Source organism: Schistocerca americana, chromosome 9 (assembly GCF_021461395.2).
Source record: "Schistocerca americana isolate TAMUIC-IGC-003095 chromosome 9, iqSchAmer2.1, whole genome shotgun sequence".
Classification (NCBI taxonomy): domain Eukaryota; kingdom Metazoa; phylum Arthropoda; class Insecta; order Orthoptera; family Acrididae; genus Schistocerca; species Schistocerca americana.
In genome coordinates this window covers 100992906-101018621 of record NC_060127.1, presented here as the reverse complement: position 1 = coordinate 101018621, position 25716 = coordinate 100992906, and the positions used below count along the sequence as shown (strand labels likewise).

Genomic DNA, 25716 nt, shown 5'->3' with positions numbered 1-25716 from the left:
GGAGGCCATGGAATTGGTCCGCCTCTACCAATCCATCGGTCACCGAATCTGTTGTTGAGAAGCGTACGAACACTTCGACTGAAATGTGCTGGAGCTCCATCGTGCATGAACCACTTGTAAAGGCACATGTTCTAGCAGCACAGGTAGAGTATCCCGTATGAAATCATGGCAGTGAATCGAGGAAGTACAGTACATACTGACGACACTAAAATGAGCTCTAACATGGAAATTAAGCGTTTCCGGACACATGTCCACATAACATCTTTTCTTTATTTGTGTGTGAGGAATGTTTCCTGAAAGTTTGGCCGTACCTTTTTGTAACACCCTGTATAAAGTATCCCATTCTCAAAAAACAACTCAGCAGTTGACATGCATGGCACTAGCCATAATAATGACATACACTACCAATCATAAAATCTGTACCTGGTGGGTGGAAGTGCTAAGTACACTGGTGCAAAAATGTTCAACCTTATCCCCCCCCCCAGAGTTTAAAAACTTACAAAATACTGAATTCCTTTTCAAAACAAAGTCATACTAGTTTCTGCGGACTCACTCTTTCGAGGAATTTTTGAAAGAGAGTTCACCTAAGATAAGATACACCTAAACAGTTCTGTGACTGTCAAATGTATTTCATGCAGATTGGAACATTTTCAGTCATTTTGTAGTGGAGATATGTATTTTTAATATACACATATTGCAGAATTCATTGCCCAATAGTTTGACAAGAACTATAGCTACCAAAACTGTTTTGAACGTATCACTACTGAAGTGTGAAGATGACAATTTGTCAATGTTAGTGCAAATATTTAATTTAGATCATGTTACTTTCATTTACATAAACTGTGCAGTGTGTGTAAGTATTTTTAATGTATACCTGAACTGAGTGCCCCGTAGTATGAAAACAACTCTCTCTTTTAAACTGATCTAAATTTGTCACTTTTGAAGAGTGAAGACAATAATTTACTGTGTTATTTGCACCATCATAGCATTTATCGAGTAATCTACATGATGATAATCTTGACATGTTTCACATCCATGGTGAAATCTTCACTGAATGGATCAAGGCACATGAAAAAAAGGAAAAGAAAAAAAAACTCTATGATAACAGGTACACAAGACATCAGTGCATTATGCACTGCCATTGTATTTATACTACCTGTATATTACTTCTTTGCTGTATCACTGATGAGCTAATGTCCCTCAAAGTTCTCCCATACTACCAATCTGACTTGCTCGTTACATTTCATATTGCTCTGATACATTACACTTAGCTATTTAATCAATGTCACTGTGTCAAGCAGCAGACAACTGATGGTGTATTTGAACATCACATGATTCTTATCCCTACTCATTCGCATTAACTTACATTTCTTTTTTACATTTACAGCAAGTTACTGTTCATCATACCAATTAAAAATTCTGTTTAACTCATCCCCTACCCCACCACAGTCACTGAATAATAACACATCCATGTACAACCCATCACCATCAGCAAACAGACATAGATTGTAACATACCCTGTCTGCCAGATCATTTGTGAATATAGATAGTATGACTGATTCTATCAAACATCCCTGGGGCAATCCTGATGATACTTTTCTTTCTGATGAACACCTGAAGTTGACGACAACATACTGGGTTCTATTACTGAAGAAGTATTCGACCCACTCACATGTATGGAAACGTAAACCATATGTTCGGAACTTCATCAGCAGCTTGTATTGGGGCACTGTGTCAAATGCTTCTCGCAAATCTATCAACACTGTGTATCATCTATGTTTTACTCCCAGTTAAGGCTACAAGCCAGACAAATACTTTCAGATAAGACTTCGTAATACTTAATTTACATAGAAGTTTAACATACCTCACATTTTCAGAAAATGTTTTTCTTGTTATCGCTTGTCTGCAGTTTATATCCTCTTTTTATTGCGATCATTGTTATCCTACATTCAAAATCAGTTAACTCATGACATGCTGCTATGTACACTATACACCCAACCGTAACAGAATTCTCAGATATTGGATTTACACTCTAGCCACAACATTTGACCATCATATGTGTCACATCTCCAAATTGGACATTTCTCTTGATGTTCTGGCCACTCAATTTATTACCTGAAATCATTTATGCTATTTGTTTTAATTCTATTAGTTTTAATTTTGATCAGATTTCTTTAAATTATGTAGTGACTTAAATTTTTTCTGTTGCACCTGAGAAAAACAAACAAATATGCACACTGATTACTATCAGCTGGTAACTCCATCATACTTCCCGACAATGAAAACATTCTCGGTTTCCCCTGGATGGCATGTAAAAAAAGGCCAACTCCTGAATTTCAAATTTCCCTCTTTGATAAAGTTATAAGTAATATATAAGTATCTGTGGTCGGTGTTGCAGAAAATATAGCGCTCTTAAATAGTTTGATAATTGGGACATGTTCATGAAGAGGAAAAAATTTACATTTGTGATAAATGTGAATACAAATGTGAATTTAGGCTCAAAACGTGAAAATGTGAAGTTAAGTAATAAATGCTATTTCATAGCTAATTGTATCCAGTTCAGGTTACGCACTGCACAGCATCTGGCACAGTATGCAACATGTCAACAAATAATTCAATTACACACTGTGTTTCAGTGATTGTTAATTCCGTGTTTCACTTCTGCTTTTGTAGACATAGTCATCCTAAACATAAAATTGTCTGCTAGCTACCTTTCACAGCAATCAGAAAGAAATATACTGTATACTGGTCAATGTCATTTGATTTCTATCGACTCAGCTACTCCCACCATCAGCCACCATGCAGAGAATCTTTCTGAAATGTGTGGATAAAGTTAATTTTAGTTCTATTACTTCTGCTGCAAATACCACACCAGTTCCTCATGTTGTCAAATATAGGTTACACAGCTATGAATGCACATAAAAGGGCTCTGCAAAATTCTTATCAGGGCTTATATGCTACAGCTTCAAAAGTACCGTTCCGCAGATTTTCGAACTGTTAAACTGGCTGGGTCAATTAAAAAAAAATGTTGAGGAACACCACAAACCAGAGAAGCAATCTTTCACTGGCAAGAAAATGCTGCCATACCTCAACAGAAACTAATCATTTGCTGGAAATTTGAAGATCACCAAAAGAATAAAAGATGAAAGGCTATTTTAGAAAAAAAAAAAAAAAAAAAAAAAAAAAAAAAAAAAAAAAAAGACCTTTGAAGTCCAAGCAAAAGGAAGTATTTCATCTGGAAATCTCTTGTTGTGGGGATTACAAATTATGTATTCTCTTTTATTTTTATTATTATTCCTTTCTTTTCTCAGACGTTATGTCTGGTCAAAAATGGAAAGTGACGCGGACCTTGATCAAGCGTGACTTCCTTTTAACTGAACGTTATATGTTATATTGCATTTAGGAACTTTCCGGTAATTGAACATGTATCAATAATTACGGATTTCTGTAGTTGTATATATAAGTTTGGATGTAGCTGTATTGCATTGATGTACTGGTGGATATTGTGTGGTATGACTCCTGTAGTTGATAGTATAATCAGTATAATGCCAACTTTATCCTGATGCCACATGTCCTTTACTTCCTCAGCCAGTTGGATGTATTTTTCAATTTTTTCTCCTTTTTTCTTTTGTATGTTTGTTGTATTGGGTATGGATATTTCAATTAGTTGTGTTAATTTCTTCTTTTTATTGGTGAGTATGATGTCAGGTTTGTTATGTGGTGTTGTTTTATCTGTTATAATGGTTCTGTTCCAGTATAATTTGTATTCATCATTCTCCAGTACATTTTGTGGTGCATACTTGTATGTGGGAACGTGTTGTTTTATAAGTTTATGTTGTAAGGCAAGCTGCTGATGTATTATTTTTGCTACATTGTCATGTATTCTGGGGTATTCTGTATTTGCTAGTATTGTACATCCGCTTGTGATGTGATCTATTGTTTCTATTTGTTGTTTGCAAAGTCTGCATTTATCTGTTGTGGTATTGGGATCTTTAATAATATGCTTGCTGTAATATCAGGTGTTTATTGTTTGATCCTGTATTGCAATCATGAATCCTTCCGTCTCACTGTATATATTGCCTTTTCTTAGTCATGTGTTGGATGCGTCTTGATCGATGTGTGGCTGTGTTAGATGATACGGGTGCTTGCCATGTAGTGTTTTCTTTTTCCAATTTACTTTCTTCGTATCTGTTGATGTTATGTGATCTAAAGGGTTGTAGAAATGGTTATGAAATTGCAGTAGTGTACCCGATGTATTTATATGAGTGATTGCTTTGTGTATTTTGCTAGTTTCTGCTCGTTCTAGAAAGAATTTTCTTAAATTGTCTACCTGTCCATTATGTAGGTTTTTTATATCGATAAATCCCCTTCCTCCTTCCTTTCTGCTTAATGTGAATCTTTCTGTTGCTGAATGTATGTGATGTATTCTATATTTGTGGCAGTGTGATCGTGTAAGTGTATTGAGTGCTTCTAGGTCTGTGTTACTCCATTTCACTACTCCAAATGGGTAGGTCAATATTGGTATAGCATAAGTATTTATAGCTTTTGTCTTGTTTCTTGCTGTCAATTCTGTTTTCAGTATTTTTGTTAGTCTTTGTCTATATTTTTCTTTTAGTTCTTCTTTAATATTTGTATTATCTATTCCTATTTTTTGTCTGTATCCTAGATATTTATAGGTATCTGTTATTTCCATCACTTCTATGCAGTCACTGTGGTTATCCAATATGTAATCTTCTTGTTTAGTGTGTTTTCCCTTGATAATGCTATTTTTCTTACATTTGTCTGTTCCAAAAGCCATTTTTATATCATTGCTGAATACTTCTGTTATCTTTAGTAATTGGTTGAGTTGTTGATTTGTTGCTGCAAGTAGTTTTAGATCATCCATGTATAGCAAATGTGTGATTTTGTGTTGGTATGTTCCAGTAATATTGTATCCATAATTTGTATTATTTAGCATGTTGGATAGTGGGTTCAGAGCCAGAAAGGACTTAATGAGTCTCCTTGGTATATTCCACACTTAATCTGTATTGGCTGTGATGTGATATTATTTGAATTTGTTTGGATATTAAGTGTGGTTTTCCAATTTTTCATTACTATGTTTAGGAACTGTATCAATTTAGGATCTACTTTGTATATTTCCAATATTTGTAGTAACCATGAGTGGGGTACACTATCAAAAGCTTTTTGGTAATCAATGTATGCGTAGTGTAGCGACCTTTGTTTAGTTTTAGCTTGATATGTCACCTCTGCATCTATTATCAGTTGCTCTTTACATCCTCATGCTGCTTTGCAACAGCGTTTTTGTTCTTCATTTATAATTTTGTTCTGTGTTGTATGTGTCATTAATTTCTGTGTAATGACTGAAGTTAATATTTTGTATATTGTTGGTAGGCATGTTATGGGGCGATATTTAGCTGGGTTTGCTGTGTCTGCTTGATCTTTAGGTTTCTGATAAGTTATTCCGTGTGTAAGTGTATCAGGGAATGTATATGGGTCTGCAATGTAACTGTTAAATAATTTATATCTAAAAACAAAGATGATGTGACTTACCAAATGAAAGTGCTGGCAGGTCGACAGACACACAAACAAACACAAACATACACACAAAATTCAAGCTTTCGCAACAAACTGTTGCCTCATCAGGAAAGAGGGAAGGAGAGGGAAAGACGAAAGGATGTGGGTTTTAAGGGAGAGGGTAAGGAGTCATTCCAATCCCGGGAGCGGAAAGACTTACCTTAGGGGGAAAAAAGGACGGGTATACACTCGCGCACACACACACACACACACACACACACACATATCCATCCACACATCTACACATCTACACATCCACACATCTATGATATGTGTGGATGGATATGTGTGTGTGGGTGTGTGCGAGTGTATACCCGTCCTTTTTTCCCCCCTAAGGTAAGTCTTTCCGCTCCCGGGATTGGAATGACTCCTTACCCTCTCCCTTAAAACCCACATCCTTTCGTCTTTCCCTCTCCTTCCCTCTTTCCTGATGAGGCAACAGTTTGTTGCGAAAGCTTGAATTTTGTGTGTATGTTTGTGTTTGTTTGTGTGTCTGTCGACCTGCCAGCACTTTCATTTGGTAAGTCACATCATCTTTGTTTTTAGATATATATTTCCTACGTGGAATGTTTCCCTCTATTATAACCATGTTAAATAATTTAGTTAGATGTGAATGTGTTGAGGTGAACTTCTTTAGCCAGAAATTTGCTATTTTATCTTTTCCAGGGGCTTTCCAATTGTGAGTAGAATTAATTGCTTGGGTGACATCATGTCGCAAAATTATCACTTCAAGCATTTGTGGTATCATCTTGTATGTGTCTGTTTCTGCTTGTATCCACCGTGCATGCCTGTTATGTTGTACCGGGTTTGACCATATGTTGCTCCAGAAGTGTTCCATGTCTGTTATGTTTGGTGGATTGTCTGTTTTAATGTGTGTGTTATCTATTGTCTGGTAAAATTTCTTTTGGTTTGTGTTGAATGTTTGGTTTTGCTTCCTTCTATTTTCACTTTTTTTGTATCTTCTAAGTCGTTTGGCCAATGTTTGTAATTTCTGCTTCTTTTCATCTAATTGCTCTATCGCTTCTTGTTGTGAGATTTTGGTCTCTCTGTTTACTTTCAGAATTGCACCTTATGATCATCATGTAAGAGCTCAAAACCAGTTGTGTTAAAACTAAAAAGAACTTCACAATTGAAGCGGTATCTTTAACCTCTAATGCTCAGTTGTGAACGTTCCTCCAGCAGGATCATCATAATCATCATCTCCAAGCAATTGTATTTTTGATATATACTCACTACTCACAATGAACTTCATCTTCAAGAACATAAACAGTTTTCAAAATTTTATACATCTGGAGGTCTATTAGGTCATCATAAGGCATGTGGTATGAATAAAATATGATTCTGAGAAGTAAAAGGACACATTCTTTCAAGTTTATATGTTTAATAATTTCTACGAATAGATGCTACATTATCAGGTCCCTACTTATGAAGAAGACAACACACACACCAAGACTATCTTTATAATAGCATAGTTTGCTGTTCTGTTTCTATACTCACAGGCTCCACCCTAATGGTGACCGGACTCCCACTAACCAGGGGGCAGCTTCCCTCCTCATCCCAGTCAGCATCACCATCAGCATCGCTGTACGATCCTTCTCCGTTGGCATCTTTGGTCGATTGTGACCCATCGTCATCCTAACATGTAACAACAAGACACAATGCTATTAACACAATATGACAAATATATGGGATCTTTAGGTAATTACATATGTATTTTGCCATCTCTCTCTTATTGTGTCAGCATTAACATATAAATTGAGGAAATATATATAAACATTCATAGAAACATAAAAAATACATGCGGTAAAGCAATAAATGAAACAGATGTAAAATGATGGAAATGCAACCACTTACCTATAGAGGACTGGAGTACAGTGGGTAGATACACATAATAGGAAACAGTTAATGCTAGCTTTCAAGCTCTTGCTCTTTTTCTAATAAACATTCACATAGAGACAAAATGTATACAACCACTGTAGCAACGAGACTGATGTTTGAACATCAGTTACTGAAAGCAGTTGCTTGGGTAGAAAGATACAGGGAGTGGTTAGGGAAGGATGCAAGAGGCAAGGAGGGAATGGCAGGGTAGTGAGAGGCAGTCTTTCACCAGATCACTCAGCAGCTGTAAAACAATATGAAAGGCGTTCACAGGGTAGAGCCTACATGGGGCAGGGACAGGGAGGGGGGGGGGGGGGTTGAGGATGGAAGGGATGACAGGAGAGGAAGTTTGTGATGAAGAGGAAGACAGGAAGATGAGACGAAAGAGTACGGCTGAGAAATGGGAAAATGGGGGGAGGGGATGGAGATGGAAACTAAGATGGGGGGGGGAGAGAGGGGGGAGAGATCACGTGAGTGTGGGGAGAGAAAAAGTGATGGGGGAAGGCAGTATACAATCTGGAAGGAGAAGAAGTAGTGTGGACAGAAGAGGTGGGAAAAGGTAAGATGAGACTGTGGGAAACAAGTTAGTTGATTGCACAAGTGCAGGACATGATGTAGAGACAATTCTCACCAATGGGATTTGGAGAAACTTTTGTTCTTAACAAGCCCAGTCACAGGTATTTCTTACCCAATGACAGGCAGAGCTACATGTGAAACCAGCCACATTGTTTATCAGCTCTGCTGTACAGCATTCCACATGGGCATAACAAGTGACCAACTGTCCATTTGCAAAAATAGCCATTGCCAAACTTGACCATCCAGGTGCCAATCATGCTGTGCACCACAACATTAATGACTTTAACAGCTGTTTCACTATACAGGCCATTTGGATATGTACTCCCTCCCAGCACAAGTTACTCTGAACTACACAGGTGGGAATTCTTTCTCCACATCCTGCACTCTCACAATGCCCCTGGCCTAAACCTCTGCTAACCCGTTCGCTCTGCCTCACCTTGCCTTTTCCACCACCACCTTCCTCTGCATCCTTCCCCTCTCTATGCTTCATATACTCTATCCTCTAAACTCCTTTCATCTTGTTGTACAGCTGCTGCGTCATCTGGTGAAAGAACTGTTTCAACACCCTACCCACCTCCATATACCTAGGCAACTGCTTTCAATAACCAATATTTAATGATTAGTATCACAGCTTTCACCCGTGGTCTAGGGGACAGTGTCTTTGATAACCAGGACTGGTGGTCGAAGACTTCCGGTGTAAGAAGTCATCCTTGTTCTGCCAATGGCCTTGTCAAACAGGGCGGAGGAGTGGACAGAGGTTCAAGGCACTACCTTGTCCTAGGTGAGGGAAACTGCCCCTAAAGGCAGAACAATCAGCCATGATCAATGGCACGTGGATGCAGAAGGCAATGGAAACCACTGCATTACAGACATGAAACGTGTATCTACAGGACTTGTGGCCTGTAATTGAAAAGTGTCATGATGATCTCTCTGTTGGCAAAAGATTCCGGAATAGTCACCCATTCAGATCTCTGGGAGGGGGCTGCCAAGGGGGAGGTGACCATGAGGAAAAAGACTGAATAATCAATGAAAGGATAGTGTTGTACGAATCAGGGTGTGGAATGTCAGAAGCTTGAACGTAGTAGGGAAACTAGAAAATCTGAAAAGGGAAATGCAAAGGCTCAATCTAGATATAGTAGGGGTCAGTGAAGTGAAATGGAAAGAAGACAAGGATTTCTGGTCAGATGAGCACAGGGTAATATCAACAACAGCAGAAAATCGTATAACAGCAGTAGGATTTGTTATGAATATGAAGGTAGGGGAGAGAGAGTGTTACTGGGAACAGTTCAGTGATAAGGGTTGTTCAGGTACATATGCAGATGTCGCAATCAGAAGATGAAGAGAGAGAAAGTATATGAGGATATTGAAAGGGTAATACAGTACATCAAGGGAAGCAAAAAGCTAACAGTCATGGGAGACTGGAATGCAGTTGTAGGAGAACAAGTAGAAGAAAATGTTACAGGAGAATATGGGCTTGGGACAAGGAATGAGAGAGGAGAAAGACCAAATTGAGTTCTGTAACAAATTTCAGCTAGTAATAGTGAGTACTCTAGTCCATAATCACAAGAGGAGGAGATATACTTGGAAAAGATCGAGAGATACAGGAAGATTTCAGTTAGAATACAATCATGGTCAGACAGAGATTCCGAAATCAGACACTGGATTGTAAGGTATACCCAGGAGCAGATTTAGACTCAGATCACAATATAGTGGTGATGATGAGTATGCTGAAGTTTAAGACATTAGTCAGGAAGAACCAATACGCAAAGAAAGGGGATACAGAAGTACTAAGAAATGACGAGATAACTTGAAGTTCTCTTACACTATAGATAAAGCAATAAGGAATAGCTCAGTAGAGAGTACAGTTGAAGAGGCATGGACATCTCTAAAAGAGGTCATCACAGAAGTTGGAAAGAAAGACATTCTGTAGGTACAAAGAAGGTAACTGCGAAGAAACCATGGGTAACAACAGAAATACTTCATTTGATCGATGAAAGGAGGAAGTACAAAAAAGTTCCAGAAATACAAGTCGCTGAGGAATGAAATAAATGGGAAATGCAGGGAACCTAAGATGAAATGGTTGCATGAAAAATGTGAAGAAATTGAAAAAGAAACGATTGTCGGAAGAACAGACTCAGCATACAGGAAAGTCAAAGCAACCTTCAGTGAGTAACATTGAGTAGTAATGTTAAGAGTGCAATGGGAATTCCACTGTTAAATGCAGAGGAGAGAGCGGATAGGAGGAAAGAATACACTGAAAGCCTCTATGAAGGGGAAGTTTTGTATGACGTGATAGAAGAGGAAACAGGAGTCGATTTAGAAAAGATAGGGGATTCAGTATTAGAATCAGAATTTAAAAGAGCTTTAGAGGACTTAAGCTCAAATACAGCAGAAGGGATAGGTAACATTCCATCAGAATTTCTAAAATCAATGGAGAAAGTGGCAACAAAATGACTGTTCACATTGGTGTGTAGAATGTGTGAGTCTGGGGACACACCATCTGACTTTCAGAAAAGCATCATCCACACAGTTCCGAAGACTGCAAGAGTTGACAAGTGTGAGAATCATCACACAATCAGCTTAACAGCTCATGCATCCAAGTTGCTGACAAGAACAATATACATAAGAATGGAAAATAACATTGAGGATGTGCTAGATGACGATCAGTTTGGCTTTAGGAAAAGTAAAGGGACGAGAGAGGCAATTCTGACATTACGGCTAATAATGGAAACAAAACTAAAGAAAAATCAAGACACTTTCATAGGATTTGTCGACCTGGAAAAAGTGTTCGACAATATAAATTGGTGCAAGCTGTTCGAGATTCTGAAAAAAGTAGGGGTAAGCTATAGGGAGAGACGGGTCATATACAATATGTACAACAACCAAGAGGGAATAATAAGGGTGGACGATCAAGAACGAAGTGCTCGTATTAAGAAGGGTGTAAGACAAGGCTGTAGCCTTTCGCCCCTACTCTTCAATCTGTACATCGAGGAAGCAATGATGGAAATAAAAGAAAGGTTCAGGAGTGGAATTAAAATACAAGGTGAAAGGATATCAATGATACGATTCGCTGATGACATTGCTATCCTGAGTGAAAGTGAAGAAGATTTAAATGATCTGCTGAACGGAATGAACAGTCTAATGAGTAGACAGTATGGTTTGAGAGTAAATCGGAGAAAGACGAAGGTAATGAGAAGTAGCAGAAATGAGAACAGCGAGAAACTTATCATCAGGATTGATGGTCACGAAGTCAATGAAGTTAAGGAATTCTGCTACCTAGGCAGCAAAATAACCAATGGCGAACGGAGCAAGGAGGACATCAAAAGCAGACTAGCAATGGCAAAAAGGGCATTCCTGGCCAAGAGAAGTCTACTAGTATCAACCATAGGCCTTAATTTGAGGAAGGAATTTCTAAGAACGTACGACTGGAGTACAGCATTGTATGGTAGAGAAACACGGACTGCGGGAAAACCAGGACAGAAGAGATTCAAAGCACTTGAGATGTGGTGCTACAGACAAATGCTGAAAATTAGGTGTACTGGTAAGGTAAGGAATGAGGTTCTGCACAGAATCACTGAGGAAAGGAATATGTGGAAAACACCGATAAGGAGAAGGGACAGGATGATAGAATATCTGTTAGGACATGAGGAAATGACTTCCATGGTACTAGAGGGAACTGTAGAGGGCAAAAACTGTAGAGGAAGACAGAGGTTGGAATACATCCACCAAATAATTGAGGACATGGGTTGAAAGTGCATCAACCCAGTCAGAAGACTAATGAACCAAAAAAAATCACAGTGTGGATGTGTGGGTTTGGGTGTCTGACAAGGAGAATATGGCAAATGTCAGAACTTGATTTCCCAGAAACTTCACTCAGTGGAAGAGAGGTCAAAATAAGCAAACATGTCTCAGCTTATCTGTAGATACTCAACCATTTCTGAAAAAAAAAAAAAAAACAACGAACAAAATTTTCAAGGTATTTTCCAGGAACTTCGTGTGGCTTTTACCACACAATATAGTCAGACGATATGGTGGTACATTGGTTAGCATGACACCTTCTTAATTTTGCGTTCCTTGCTCGAAACCTGATTATTACTTTTATTTTTGTTTTTCATTTGTACAACAATGTCTGTAAAAGATTACTACATGAATGTTTTCCAGTGTATATTGATATAACATTGTCCTTATTCAAATATCAGAATATTTGTGTACCAAATATTTCTGTGATTGGTATCATCCAAGGAAACACACCAAATCTTCCTGAAGAATAAACATGTGAATAAAATATAAGAATTGATATGAGAATGAACTATCAGAAGATGAGAATTTAATAAGATCGTAACCCATCAGTATACCATACACACATACAGAGTGAACATTAATAAAACTGAAAAACTACAGTGATGGATTCCTGACTGGAAACGAAAGGAAAAATGTTCTTATGAACATGTGACCAGAAATTGACGCTGTGTGGGCGCAGCTACAACAAATCATCCCAGAACACAGTACAGAGCTGCATCACATCCACATCACAACAGAGATGTTCAATATGAACTTCATGCGATGCAATGCATGCATTCAGACACCGTATCATGGACTCGTGCACTCTTTGGCACATTCTAGCCTCTCTCCAAAATTAATCACAGACATTGTGAGCATGGGTAAGTACACCACTGGGAGTTGTTCTTTTATTTCACTTTCTGTATCTGACTTCCTGCTGAACTTTTACTTTGTACAAGTATATCTTCTTGTTTTCTTGTCATATCTAGCCAAAATGTCCATACATCTTAGCATCTTAAATATTTTGTAAGATGACCAATTAATACACCTAGAATGCTTTTAGTGAGCTCTTTAAACAGTTGTGCATTCTGACAGTAGCCTCACAGGTAAATCTTTAATGTTTCTGGTCCGTCAATCCTCAGATGCTATTAATACAAGTGTTTATAAATTAATTATACAGAAGTAACCTTTAATTGTGAAAATGGTTAGTAACTTACAGAAATGTTTGATACAGCACTAAATGCAGAATACTTCAAGTTTTATTTCCACCTAACACTGTTAGATCCTGATGTTCTCACCACGTGGCATGAGTGAATGAGTTAATAGAACAGTCATCACAGAGTTACAGAACAGTGCAGGGTGCGCACAGTGTTATTTACGGTTTCAAGAATCTGCTATTACAGTTCAGAAAAAATTCAGGGCTAAATATCACATGCCAACATCTCAAAGACAAACTGTTTTTAATTAGTGCAGATGTTTCACCAAAACTGGCTTTGTATCATATAAGACGCTGGGTCAGGTAGGCTAGCAGTCTCTGACACAGCAGTTGAACAAGTCTGTAGTCCACGTAAATCAATGAGGCACACCAGCTTACAGCTGAATATGGGAGTGTTACAGTGTGGAAGGTACTATGGAAATGCCTGTCATTCAAACCCTACAAACCGGAATGTTGCAAGATTTAAGAGAAAGTGACAAAGAAAAATGAGCCGAGTTTTGTGTAGAAATGTTTAATAAAATGCAGACTGAAGATTATTTTCTCAATAAACTTGTGTTCAGTGAAGAAGCCACCTTCCATACTTGTGGCAAAGTCAAAGTTCAGATAGGGGTGAGGAGGCATCACGTCACGAAATTGAACACGTACAGGACTCACCGTAGGTAAATGTTTTTTTGTGCTCTAAACTGTAACAAGATTTACAGTCCTTTTTTTTTTCACTGAGTCAACTGTAACTGGCATATCGTGCCTGGACGTGCTCAAACATTATCTAATACCTCAATTACAATAGCGTATGGGTACAGAATCTATTTTCCAGCAAGATAGTGCACCATCATGTTGCCATCGTGCAGTTGTCCCATATCTCCATAGGAACGTGCTGATTTGAATTGGATGTTGTGAAACAATATCCTGGCCATCATCATCATCATCATCATCATCATCATCATCTTCAAACCCAATGGACTTCTGTGTGTAGTATTACATAAAGACAGAGTGTTTGTGACTTCGTGTCCAGGAAATGTCGACAAGCTGCGACAATGGATAACACGAACATTTGCCACCATACAACAAGTCTTCCTTCATAGGATTTGGCAGGAAACTGATTACACATGGAACATTTGTCATGTCACAAAAGGTAGCTGTATTGAAAATTTGTAAGTAAATCTTTAACATTACTGCAGTCAGTGCTGTATGATACATTTATGTAAGTTATTTACCTTTTTCACAATTAAAGGTTACTTTTGTGCAACATGCTGTATAATAAAACCTCACTACCTCATGAAGTTTGTCATCAAAAATTAATGATATTTTGAAAACGGTAACACTGCATGACGTCAAAGAGTTTTTATAGCGGCATCCTTGTACAAAACCTTCTTGGTGCACAGACTATGTCAAATCAGAGTCAAAACTCTAGCTTTCAAAGATAATCACAGTCTTCTTAGTCAAGAGATAACTGTCTGCCAGGAGCACAATTTACCTCCCTTAAAGTGGTGTTCAAGTCTGTCACTGGTGCAGGTGATGCCAGTGCTGTTCCACTTCTACAGTGCGGCCCAGAGTGGGACACGATGAGAGGGGGTTAGCGCCTCGTTGCCAATTTGCCACATATGCATATGTTAACCTCGCCCTCCTGGTGATGTCATACCACTAACAGAAGTTAGAATTCCAAGTGACGTCACCAGACTGAAAATGAACTTGAGTGCCACTGCAAAAAAAGAGGCAGACTTCGCTCCTGGCAGTCAGCCACCACCTGATGATCATTTTCAGAAGTTCGAGTTTTAACTCCGATTGAGGAGGTCCATACACTGAGAAGATTTTGTACCCCAGCTACATTCATAAATTTCTACATTATTAAGCGACTATCCCGGAACCCCATACCAGCTGCAGGTTGGACATCTGGCAGCTCTCAGGGGACCTCAAGAATTTGATTTTTAATATCTCGTGTAATTATTGACAGAATTTAAAAATTTAAAATGCTGTCATAGTCAAAATATTAAGAGAATAATCTTATGTTCAAAGTTTAACACAATAAGACAAGTATCACAGTCAGAAACCATTAGCAGCATAACTGATAGTAAGCAAATACAGAGACTTGACTCATCCAGGGTTTGGGAATGAAAGCAACTGGCGATTTCCAACGAACTTTACACATCGCTTCCAACCTTTGTGAACCTTTTTCTCACTGCCACCCCCCACAAAGTGGTGAAAGGAAAAAAAGTTTATCACTTACTACATTTTCATTGTTCAAGCAGTAAAACTTTAGTGTCAGACATGACGTTTCAATTTATTACTTCTATATTACCAAGTCTATTCACAACAAAATGCAGGGGGTGGGGAGGGGGGAGAGGGGGAGGTGGCATTCACATTGTTAAGGAATTATCTGCCACTATAAAATTATTGCAAAGCTATTTTTCAAACTTAAACAATGTCCTTAACCTGTGCCAAATTTTATAAATATGTATACTGCAAATGAGGTCTTCCTCATCACTAGATAGTCGTGTATTAATAATCAATCATTTTGTGTGGCTCAATGGCTGGTGCAAGTCTTACACTCTCGCATCACATTGGTTACTTCTGTGTCCCTAACCTACCCCACTTATGTCAACGGGGAAAAAGGGGCTCTACAGTTTAATATGGGATGCAAACCATGTGGCATTCTTGTTGGCAGGTGAAGGCTAGGTTAAATGTGGACTGAAACAATCCATGATCCGACCAGGATTTGATCCTCTGACTGACGAGGACTTTACCACTATGTCACCGGGTACAGCTGAAGGTTGATAAACAGTATTCTAATAATATGCCACAGTAATCTCAAATCAGATAAAGACAGTCTGCATGATTATACCATTCAAAAAAGAAATGACTCACCACGAAGGAATTTTCAAAGCAGACAAAAATCTGTAGATGCAATGTACATTTACAGACGGATAAATGATCACAATTTCAGAAAAAAAAAAAAAATGGTTGATGTATTCAGGAGAAAGAGCTTCACAAATTCAGCAAGTCAGTAAACCGTTGGTCCACCTCTGCCTCTTATGCAAGCAGTTATTCTGTTTGGCATTGGCTGATAGACTTGTTGGATGTCCTCCTGAAAGATCATCATCATCATCATCATGGGTAGTTTACAGCCTCTGGCTGGGCCTGTTTGGAACATAGGCCTCTCCATCGTCTTCTGTCTTCCCACCACCTCTCTGTCTTCATCTTGGTCCAGTCTTCTCCTTTCTTCTGGAGGCATTCCTCCACTTCTTTCAGCCATCTCTCTCGTTCTTCCTCTTGGTCTCTTTCCTCCCAGTTTCATCTCGTGTATCCACGTGGGTATTCTCTTCTCCTCCAACCGCTTAACATGCCCATTCCATCTCAGCTTTGATTTCTCTATCTCCTCCTGTAATGGTTCCACATTCATTAACTCTCTGATCCTCTCATTTCATAACCAGTCTATCTTTGTCACTCCAACACTGTTCCTCAAGAATTTCATCTCACTAGTTTGTACTTTTCTTTCTTTCTTTCATAACCCAGGTTTCAGGTTCATATGTCAGGATCGGGACATAGTATGACTGGTATATAACCTTTTTACTGATCTGGGGTACATCCTTGCTCCATATCAGGCTTCTGACACTTTTCTGAAATGCTTCTGCTTTTCTCCCCTGCTCGTTTATTTCTCTGTCGTCTTTTCCATCTTCCTGTATCAGGCTTCCTGGGTACTTGAAACTTATCACTCTCCTCAATCGGTCCCCGCCAACTGTTATTCCAGCTGTTCCTCTCTCCTTCATTCTCGTTGTGATAATCATCTCACTTTTACTTATACTAAATTTCATCCCATATTCTTGTACTGTTCATTCCCATACATCCAACTGCTCTTGTACTTACTCCTCCTTATTCCCCCACATCATCAGATCATCTGCAAATACCATAGCTTTCATCTTTCCTTCACCAATTACTTGTGCTACTGTACTCATTATACCATCCCTCACTACAATGAAGAGTAATGGTGAAAGTGCACTTCCCTGGCTCAAGCCATTCTCTTGTTCAGTCCAAGCTGATCTCTCTCCTCCCCCTTTCACACAGCTCACACTTCCATGGTACATTTCCTTTATCCTCCAAATAATCTGTTTTGTTACTCCTCTGTTCTCCAGGGCTTTCCACACTTTGCTTCTACGTACACTATTGTACGCTTTTTCAATGTCCAGGAAGGTCGTTATTATATCTATTCCATATTCATAATGCTGTTCCTGGAGTTTTCCTGAAAGATACTGTGCCAAACTCTGTCCAACTGGCATTTTAGATCATCAAAATCCTGCAATGGTTAAAGGGACCAGCCTGTAATGCTCCAAATGTTCTCAATTGGGGGAGATCTGGCAACCTTGCTGCCATGAAGATAAACAACAGAAAATCTCACCATGTGCAGGTGGACATTATTTTGCTGGAATGTACGCCCTGGATGACTTGTAATAATTGGCAACAAAATGGGCATAGAATATTGTTCACACACTGCTCTGCTGTAACGGTGCTGTGGATGACCATCAGAGGGGTCTTTCTATGGAACGAAATGGCATCCCATACCATCACTCCTGATCGCAACCCAGCTATCGGGCCTCATGGCAGGCGATAGTCAGGTTGGCAGCCCATCGTTGTCCGTGGCATCTCCAGACACGTCTTTCACCAGGAATCTCATTTACTGGAGTAGAATTGTCTGCAGTTATGAGTCCTGCTTTGAATTGAGCCCTAATAACCAGCAAAGACACGTCTGGACAGCAGTGGGCCATCCGAAGATGCCCCGGAGAATGGTGAGATATCAACCTGACTGTCACCTGCCATATTGCCCATCAACCAGGGCCGATGATGGGGTCCCATTTCTTTTCATAGCAGGATCCCTTGGGTTGTCATCTGCAGCACGCTTATGGCCAGTGGTACACCAACGATATCCTACACTCCATTTTTTTGTCCTTCATGGAAAGCCATCCTGGGCTTAAACTTCAGCAAGACAAAGTGCAGCTGCACAAGGAGAGTGTTTTTATGCTTGCCGAACCCTAACTTGGCCAGCAAAGTCGTTGGGTCTCTTCCCAACTGAGAATGTCCTTCTATATTGGGATTCTGACAATCTAAAGCACCAGTTGGACAGAATGTGGCACAATATCCCTCAGGTGGGCATCCAACAACTTTCTCAGTCAATGCCAAGCAGACTAACTGTGGTGTCACCGCCAGACACCACACTTGCTAGGTGGTAGCCTTTAAATCGGCCGCGGTCTGTTAGTATACGTCGGACCCGCGCGTCGCCACTGTCAGTGATTGCAGACCGAGCGCCACCACACGGCAGGTCTAGAGGGACGTCCTAGCACTCGCCCCAGTTGTACAGCCGACTTTGCTAGGAAAGATTCACTGATAAATACGCTCTCATTTGCCGAGACCATAGTTAGCATAGCCTTCAGCTACGTCATTTGCTACGACCTAGCAAGGCGCCATTATCAATAGATATTTAACTTGTGATGCCTGTACCGTCAGACCGATGTTATCCAATTATGGATTAAAGTTAAGTATTACATCAACTACGCACTTTATTTGGTACTATAAATTCCCTTCCAGACCTCACGCCAGTCTGCGTGAGCTAAAAGCGTGCATTTCGGCCTCCTCTAGCAACACATCACTAACTGCTTGCATAAGAGCCCCGAGTTGGACCAATGTGTTACTCACTTGCTCAATTTGTGAAGTTCTCTCTCTTGAATAAATCGTCCTATTTTTCTGGAATTTTTATCATGTGTGAGTGTCCTTTTCTTCCCTTTTTCTTAAAGTGTACATAAATTCTCTGTCTTCACAACTAAACACCTGCATATAGGTACATATCTTTCAAAGTACTCATTAACACTTATTTATCACTTAAAAAAAAAAAAAAAAAAAAAAAGAAGGACATTGACACTGATGGTATATTCTCGTTTTTATAGCTGATTTCATGACTGTTCCCAATGCTCTAACAGAAGACCTGTTCATCATGAGACATTTCAAACAGTGGTGTTTTGTGCGTTCAGTGTCCGATTCCAACCATATGACTAGCTCACGTGGCAAAATACTGTCCACAAAACAGAATCAGTATGGCTATGGACCTGAAAAGATGCCTTTGGCACATTAAGAAATCCTCAAAAATTTTCACAGAATGGTGCTACAAACTGATGACCTTCAATAACAACTAAGGATGATTTTTCAAAATAGGAACTCACTGAAACTCAGTTATTGTTTACTTGAAACATGATACTGCCAGAGCGTCCATGAAACACTAGTTTATTATGAAATTATTATATCACAATCACACAAAGGAAAATGACAAGCTGACATGAGAAATAGGATGAATAAAGAAGGCCCCCAAAGTCATTGGGCACTCATGTGTCCACAAGCATGCAGCAATCCCTGCAACAACTGAAGTTGGCAAAGTGAATATGCATGTAAGAAAACTGTATGTTAAACAATGGAAGATCTGAGCTGGACTAACAACAAATACAATGGCTAGATTCTTACTCACCACACTGAGGAGGCATAGAGTGGCAGACAGGCACACTGAAAGAAGACTGCAACTTGCCACTTCCCGTACCAGCAATGGATTTATGTGGTCACTGACAGGAAGACAACTTACTGAGGGCAATTCCAGAGCAATTTTTTTTTTTTTTTTTTGGCACAGTTAATTAAAGAGGCTGTAGTAAAGACTGATGCACTAGCTTTTGGGGAAGTTAAGTGCAGAAAGAGAAGCAGGGAACCTCACATAATACGAGAGACAGAAATCTGAATGAAACCTGAAATTGATAGCAGTGAGAGTATTTGGGGAAAATATGAGTGTATATTGAAAGGATTGTGAAATGGTAAATGGAGGTGGTGTATTTGTCACAGTAGACAATAAAATCAAATCCACCGAGATAGAAATTGAAGCTGCACGACAGACTGTTTGGGCAAGACTCAGTATCAGGGGTGGGCATAAGATGACAATGAGATCCTTCTGTCACCCACCAGACTCATCTCCTGATGTAACAAAAACTTTACAGAAAATCTAAGTTCACTTAAATGTAAGTTCCCAAATCATACTGCAATCATCAGTAAAGACTTTAATCATTCAACAATTAATTGGGTCAGTTACAGTTTTGGCAGTGGCGAGTGTGGTACAACATCCTGTGAAGCTTTAGTAAACGCCTTTTCTGAAAACTACCCACAACAGATAGTTACAAACCCCACTCATGATGAAAATATATTACATGTAATGGCAACAAACAGACCTGACCTCTTTCAGGATGCCCACATCAAATCTGTTATCAGTGAGCAAGAAGTGGTTGTGGCAACAATGGTTACCAAAGTACAAACGACAGCTAAAACAAGCAGAAATATGTATATGTCCAGTAGACTAGATAAAAAAATCAGTGGTGTCATATCTCAATGAGAAACTTGAAACTTTCAGCACAGGCCAAGGGCACATAGAGGAACTACGGCTCAAGTTTAAAAGAATAGTTGAACATGCACTGGACAGATACATACCCAGTAGAAAAGTGCATAATAGGAGGGACCCTCCATGTATACCGTCACTGTAAAGAAACTTCTAAAGAAAGAGAGATTATTGCATAATAGGTGTGAAACAAAGGATGCCTATAGACAGATATGCTGAAGGAAACGTGTTTGGCTGTCAAGACAGCAATGCATGATGCCTGCAGTGACTACCACGCAGAATACTGTCACACGATGTTTTGTAAAACCCAAAGAAATTCTGGTTGTATGTAAAGCCTGTTAGTGGCATCAAAGTTAGTACCCAGTCCCCAGCGACTGAGACAGGAACTGAAATTGAGAGTAACAAAGCAAAAGTTAAAATGCTTAACTCCATTCTCAAATGCTCCTCTACAAAGAAAAACCCAGGAGTATTGTCTCAGTTTAATCCCTGTACCACTGACAAGCTGAATGAAATAAGTATTAGTGTCAGTGGTGTTGAGAAACAGCTGAAATCATTAAAATTGAACGAAGCTCCAGACACCAATGGAATCCCTGTCAGGTGCTATACTGAATTTGCAGTTGAGTTGGACCCTCATCCCACTATAATCTATAGTAGATCCCTTGAACAAAAAACCTTGCCCAGTTCTTGGAAAAAAGCACATGTCACGCCCTTTAACAAGAAGGGTAGTAGAAGTGACCTCCAAAATTACCATCCAATATTCTTGACAACTATTTGTTGTAGAATATTAGAATATATTCTGAGCCTAAACATAATGAGGTATCTTGAACAGAATGACCTCAATGCCAACCAGCACAGATTCCGAAACATCGATCATGAGAAACCCAGCTCGCACTGTTCTCACTTGACATACTAAACACTTTGGATTAAGGCAGTTGGGTAGATGCAGTAATTCTTGATTTTCAAAAAGCATTTGACTCAATAGCACACCTATGCTTATTGTCAAAAGTATGATCATACGGGTATCAAGTGAAATTTGTGACTGGATTGAGGACTTTTTGGTAGAGTGGATGTAGCAGGTTATCTTGGATGGAGAGTCATCATTAGTTGTAGAAGTAAGTCAGGTGTGCCCCAAAGAACCGTGTTGGGACTCCTGCTGTACATGTTGAACATTAATGACCTATCAGACAATATTAATAGCAATGTCAAACTTTTTGAAGATGATGCAATAACCTACGATGAAGTACTTTCTGGAAGAAGCTGCATGTTAAACCCAATTCACACTTTTCTCGCATGGGTACTGAAAGCTTTGGATCAAGGCAACCCGGTAGACATGGTGTTTCTTGATTTCCAAAAAGCATTTGAGTCAGTACCACACCTACGTTTATTGTCAAAAAAACCATCATATGGTGGTATCAAGTGAAATCTGAGGACTTTTTGGTAGGGTGGAAACAGCATGTTATCTCGGATGGAGAGTCGTCGTCAGATGTAGATGTAACTTCGGGTGTGCCCCAGGGAAGTGTGGTTTTGGGACCCTTACTGTTCATGTTGTATATTAATGACCTTGCAGATAATATTAATAGTAACAACAGGCTTTTTGCAGATGAAGTATTACCTGAGAGAAACTGCATAAATATTGAGTTAGATCTTGATAAGATTTCAACATGTTGCAGAGATTGGCAATTTGCCCTGAATCTTCAGAAATGTAAATCCATGCACTTCACAAAACAAAAGAATGTAGTATCCTATAACCATAATATCAAAGAGTCACTTTTGGAATTGGTCAACTTGTACAAATACCTGGATGTAACACTTTGTAGGGATATGAAATGGAATTATCACAAAGGCTCAGTCATGGGTAAAGAAGGTGGTACAATACTGGGGAAGTGCAATCAGTCTACAAACGAGATTGCTTGCAAATCACTCGTGTGACACATCCTAGAATACTGCTCAAGTGCGTGGGACCCATACCAGGTAGGACTAACAAGGGACACTGAACATATGCAGAGAAGGGCAGCACAAATGGTCACAGTTTGTTTAATCCACGAGACAGTGTCACAGAGATACTGAAGGAACTGAAATAGCAGACTCTTGAAGACAAACGTAAACTATACCGAGAAAGTCTATCAACAAAGTTTCAAGAACCGGCTTTAAATGATCACTCTAGAGATACATTACAACCCTCACATATCGCTCACAAAAGGATCGTGAGGATAAAATTAGAATAATTACTACACACACAGAGGCATTCAACCAATCATTCTTCCTGCACTCCATAAGTAAATGGAACAGAAAGAAACCCTTTGCCATGAACCTCATGGTAGTTGTAGAGTATAGCTGTAGATTTCAAATATTTTCATAATTAGGAAATCAAAGTTATTGTGTGTTTTTATGGCTGCATGTGTGGTACCACAGTTGACATATTGGATTCAGACAAATTATGTCCACCATTTTGATGATATGGATATGGAAATGGAAATGAGCGTTTGGCGTCATTGGCCGAGAGGCCCCTTATGGGGCAGGTCTGACACCACATTGGGTAACCCACATGCCGGATGTGGATGAAATGATGATGAAGACAACACAACACCCAGTCCCTGAGTGGAGAAAATCCCCGACCCAGCTGGGAATCGAACCTAGGCCCCTTAGAACGGCAGTCCATCACGCTGATCATTCAGCTAACGAGGCGAACATTTTGATGATGTCATAGGTCACAGCTGGTACTCTGTGTCATATGGTTCAGTATTTCTGATGAATTACTATATTTTACAATAATACAAATCTCCCCGCTATGCAGCAGTAAAAATAAAGTGTGAAAATAAAGACACTCTGGTCAAATGAACTGTTTTGCGCAAATCATAAAACTTGTGAGCGCAGTACAGTAATGTATCCCAAAAAACATACACATCATGAAGTTAAAAAAATTACTGTGCTGCTTATTCCTCCACTGTCAAACTCATGTTACATCGAAGACACCTCTGATTAAGCAGCGTACAAGGAAAGGATACAATACAATTCATAAACTTTGACCAGTGACACTATTAACCAGTATTACGACCATGACCCCACGTAATCATGCATATTTTAACCATACAAGTACTGGGACTCCTGAGTGAAGATGGAGTTCTTGATCACGTATACTCTTGTTACACGAAAATATCAGAACACAGCAGAGGAAATGGGTAATTTTATTAGGAACATAAATATAACTATGCAAGCAGCAATTTAAAAGATTATCACAACACATTTGTTGGCTCTGTCATCAAACAATCAAACTATGACCTTCCAACCTAAATCTTGGGCTACATTAGAGATTAGTCTTTCGCTATGACCTTAACTTTTTAAAATATTATTTTGTGATACATTGCTTTCCATCACCAATTCAAACCTTTCAAACTTAAACCTCAGGCTACTCTACAGATCAGTGAATCACCAAAAACTTCATTTTCAAGATATATCTTGTTGTGTGACATTTATTGGCTTTGCAATATGCAAGCAAACTTTCACTAACTGAAGTCAGTGCAGCTCAGAGGTACGTAATCACTTCACATACATGGAGGGATTAGTTTGAGAAAGCATTTCATATGCACTTACACAAGTGAGCACTGACAAGCAAGTTTCAGTGTCTATTTAAAGAGACTTTTTCCTACAGTATGTTCTCTGCAGTGACTCTAGCACATAAAGATTTGTTTGAAATGACAAAAATTATACACAAAAGGGGCAGGGTGCATTTATGTCAATTATTCAATACCCAGTGACACTATTACAGTGAGGTTACTGCATAAAATTGGCAACAAGTGTCAATATTGAACCACAACAAGGCAGAACCAAATTATACAAGTTTATAGTAACAGATTTGTGAGTATTAAAGAATAAAACACATGCCAGTACAATATCGGAAATATAATCAAAGCAAAAATACTTATACATATATACTATGGATATACCGTGCTTAATATTAAATAAATTCGCAATATGTAATCTAAGTAGGCGTTGGCAAGGGTATGCAGATACTGTCCCTGACCAAAGCACAATGATGTACCTACAGAATCCCAACTGAAGCCTCGGTCTTCTCCTTGTCCAAGCGGATGTTTTTCTGTCTGACATGTGCCAACCCCGTTCTTCATGCTGTCTTCCTGCAGGCAGACAGAACGTGAAACGAGAAATTAGCAAAAACTCAGCCTAAATGAATCAAACTGGCACGGACATAAAAAACATTTAACGCTAGTTAGCACTCCGTTTATGAAATTGAATACCATTTTATCTCTGCTGATGACGGTCCAAGCGCTCAAATTCACGATATACACACTGAACACATATTTCCAACATATGTTTAATATCCTGTGATTTAACAGCCAATTAACGGCAGTAAAAAAACTATAAGTTTCAAAATAAACATGGCAAGCGGCCCTTCGTAAATAAACCTTATCGACAACAGGATTTTCTTTATTTCAACTGGTATGTATGATGTAAATGATACGTCAGTTACTTCCCATGATTCCACGATAAAAATTTATTGTCTCTCGGTAATGTAAGGTTACTGACCTTAATCAAGTCAACAAGTTGATATATATCAATCTTCTTTACGAAATTACATCGAAAATTTGTTAATGTAAACAACAGTAAAAATAGAGCTATGGGTGAAAGGCTCCTACCACAGTATCTTGCTGTAACACGCTAGAGACAATATTTACCATTTTCACTTTGCATCACTCCTTTCTAAACATTTTCCTAGAATTGACATTACTACAGACCTTAAAATTCTTTGGCAAAGATATCACTCATAAATTACATGTGCAATGATGACGCGTATGACTTGCTACGCAGTAGTCAGTTTTGAAACATTACTGCTAGCTTCGATTAAACAATATGCTGTTCAGCGTTGAAATATAGCTATATATATTACTAAAAAGTACTGTCAGTTCATACCCCCTATAATGTGATCTTACGCGAAAACACTTAGAGCGGCAAAGACAGTTACGGAAACTGCTCCATCACTCCGCGGAAAATCACTGACTAGGTGGGACATTTAAAACGGCATCATGATTCACAGTTGTAGGCGTGATGTCACATGTGATTATGTACTTGGAAATAAAAGAGAATGCATGCAGCGATCCGTCAAGTGCCCAAGTGAAAACACCCTGCGATGTCGACTATATTTAAAACATTCTGGCCAACCAAAAATTGAATGAAGCACAAAGCTTAGAGAAGCTTACAATGTTCCTATACCTTTCTAATTCTCAGTTTTCGTCGTGTCGCTCTAAAAATTAAATTGAGAACTGACCAC

At 39.0% G+C, this 25716-nt stretch overlaps 1 protein-coding gene across 2 annotated transcripts in view; it reads right to left on the bottom strand.

Moving 5' to 3' along the window:
* LOC124550943 (zinc finger and SCAN domain-containing protein 22-like) overlaps nt 1-25215 on the bottom strand; it is an 82641-nt gene extending 57426 nt beyond the window's left edge. Inside the window, exons 1-3 of one of the 2 annotated variants that reach the window (XM_047125751.1) lie at nt 25124-25215; nt 24476-24565; nt 7072-7209 (exon numbers count right to left, since the gene is read on the bottom strand). In XM_047125751.1, the coding sequence (XP_046981707.1) occupies nt 7072-7209; nt 24476-24565; nt 25124-25126 (231 nt within the window). In that variant the 5' untranslated portion in view covers nt 25127-25215. Of the gene's footprint in view, nt 1-7071; nt 7210-24475; nt 24566-25084 lie in introns of both variants that reach the window. The other variant, XM_047125750.1, reaches the window with a different exon arrangement.
* Between the last annotated feature and the right edge of the window lie 501 nt (nt 25216-25716).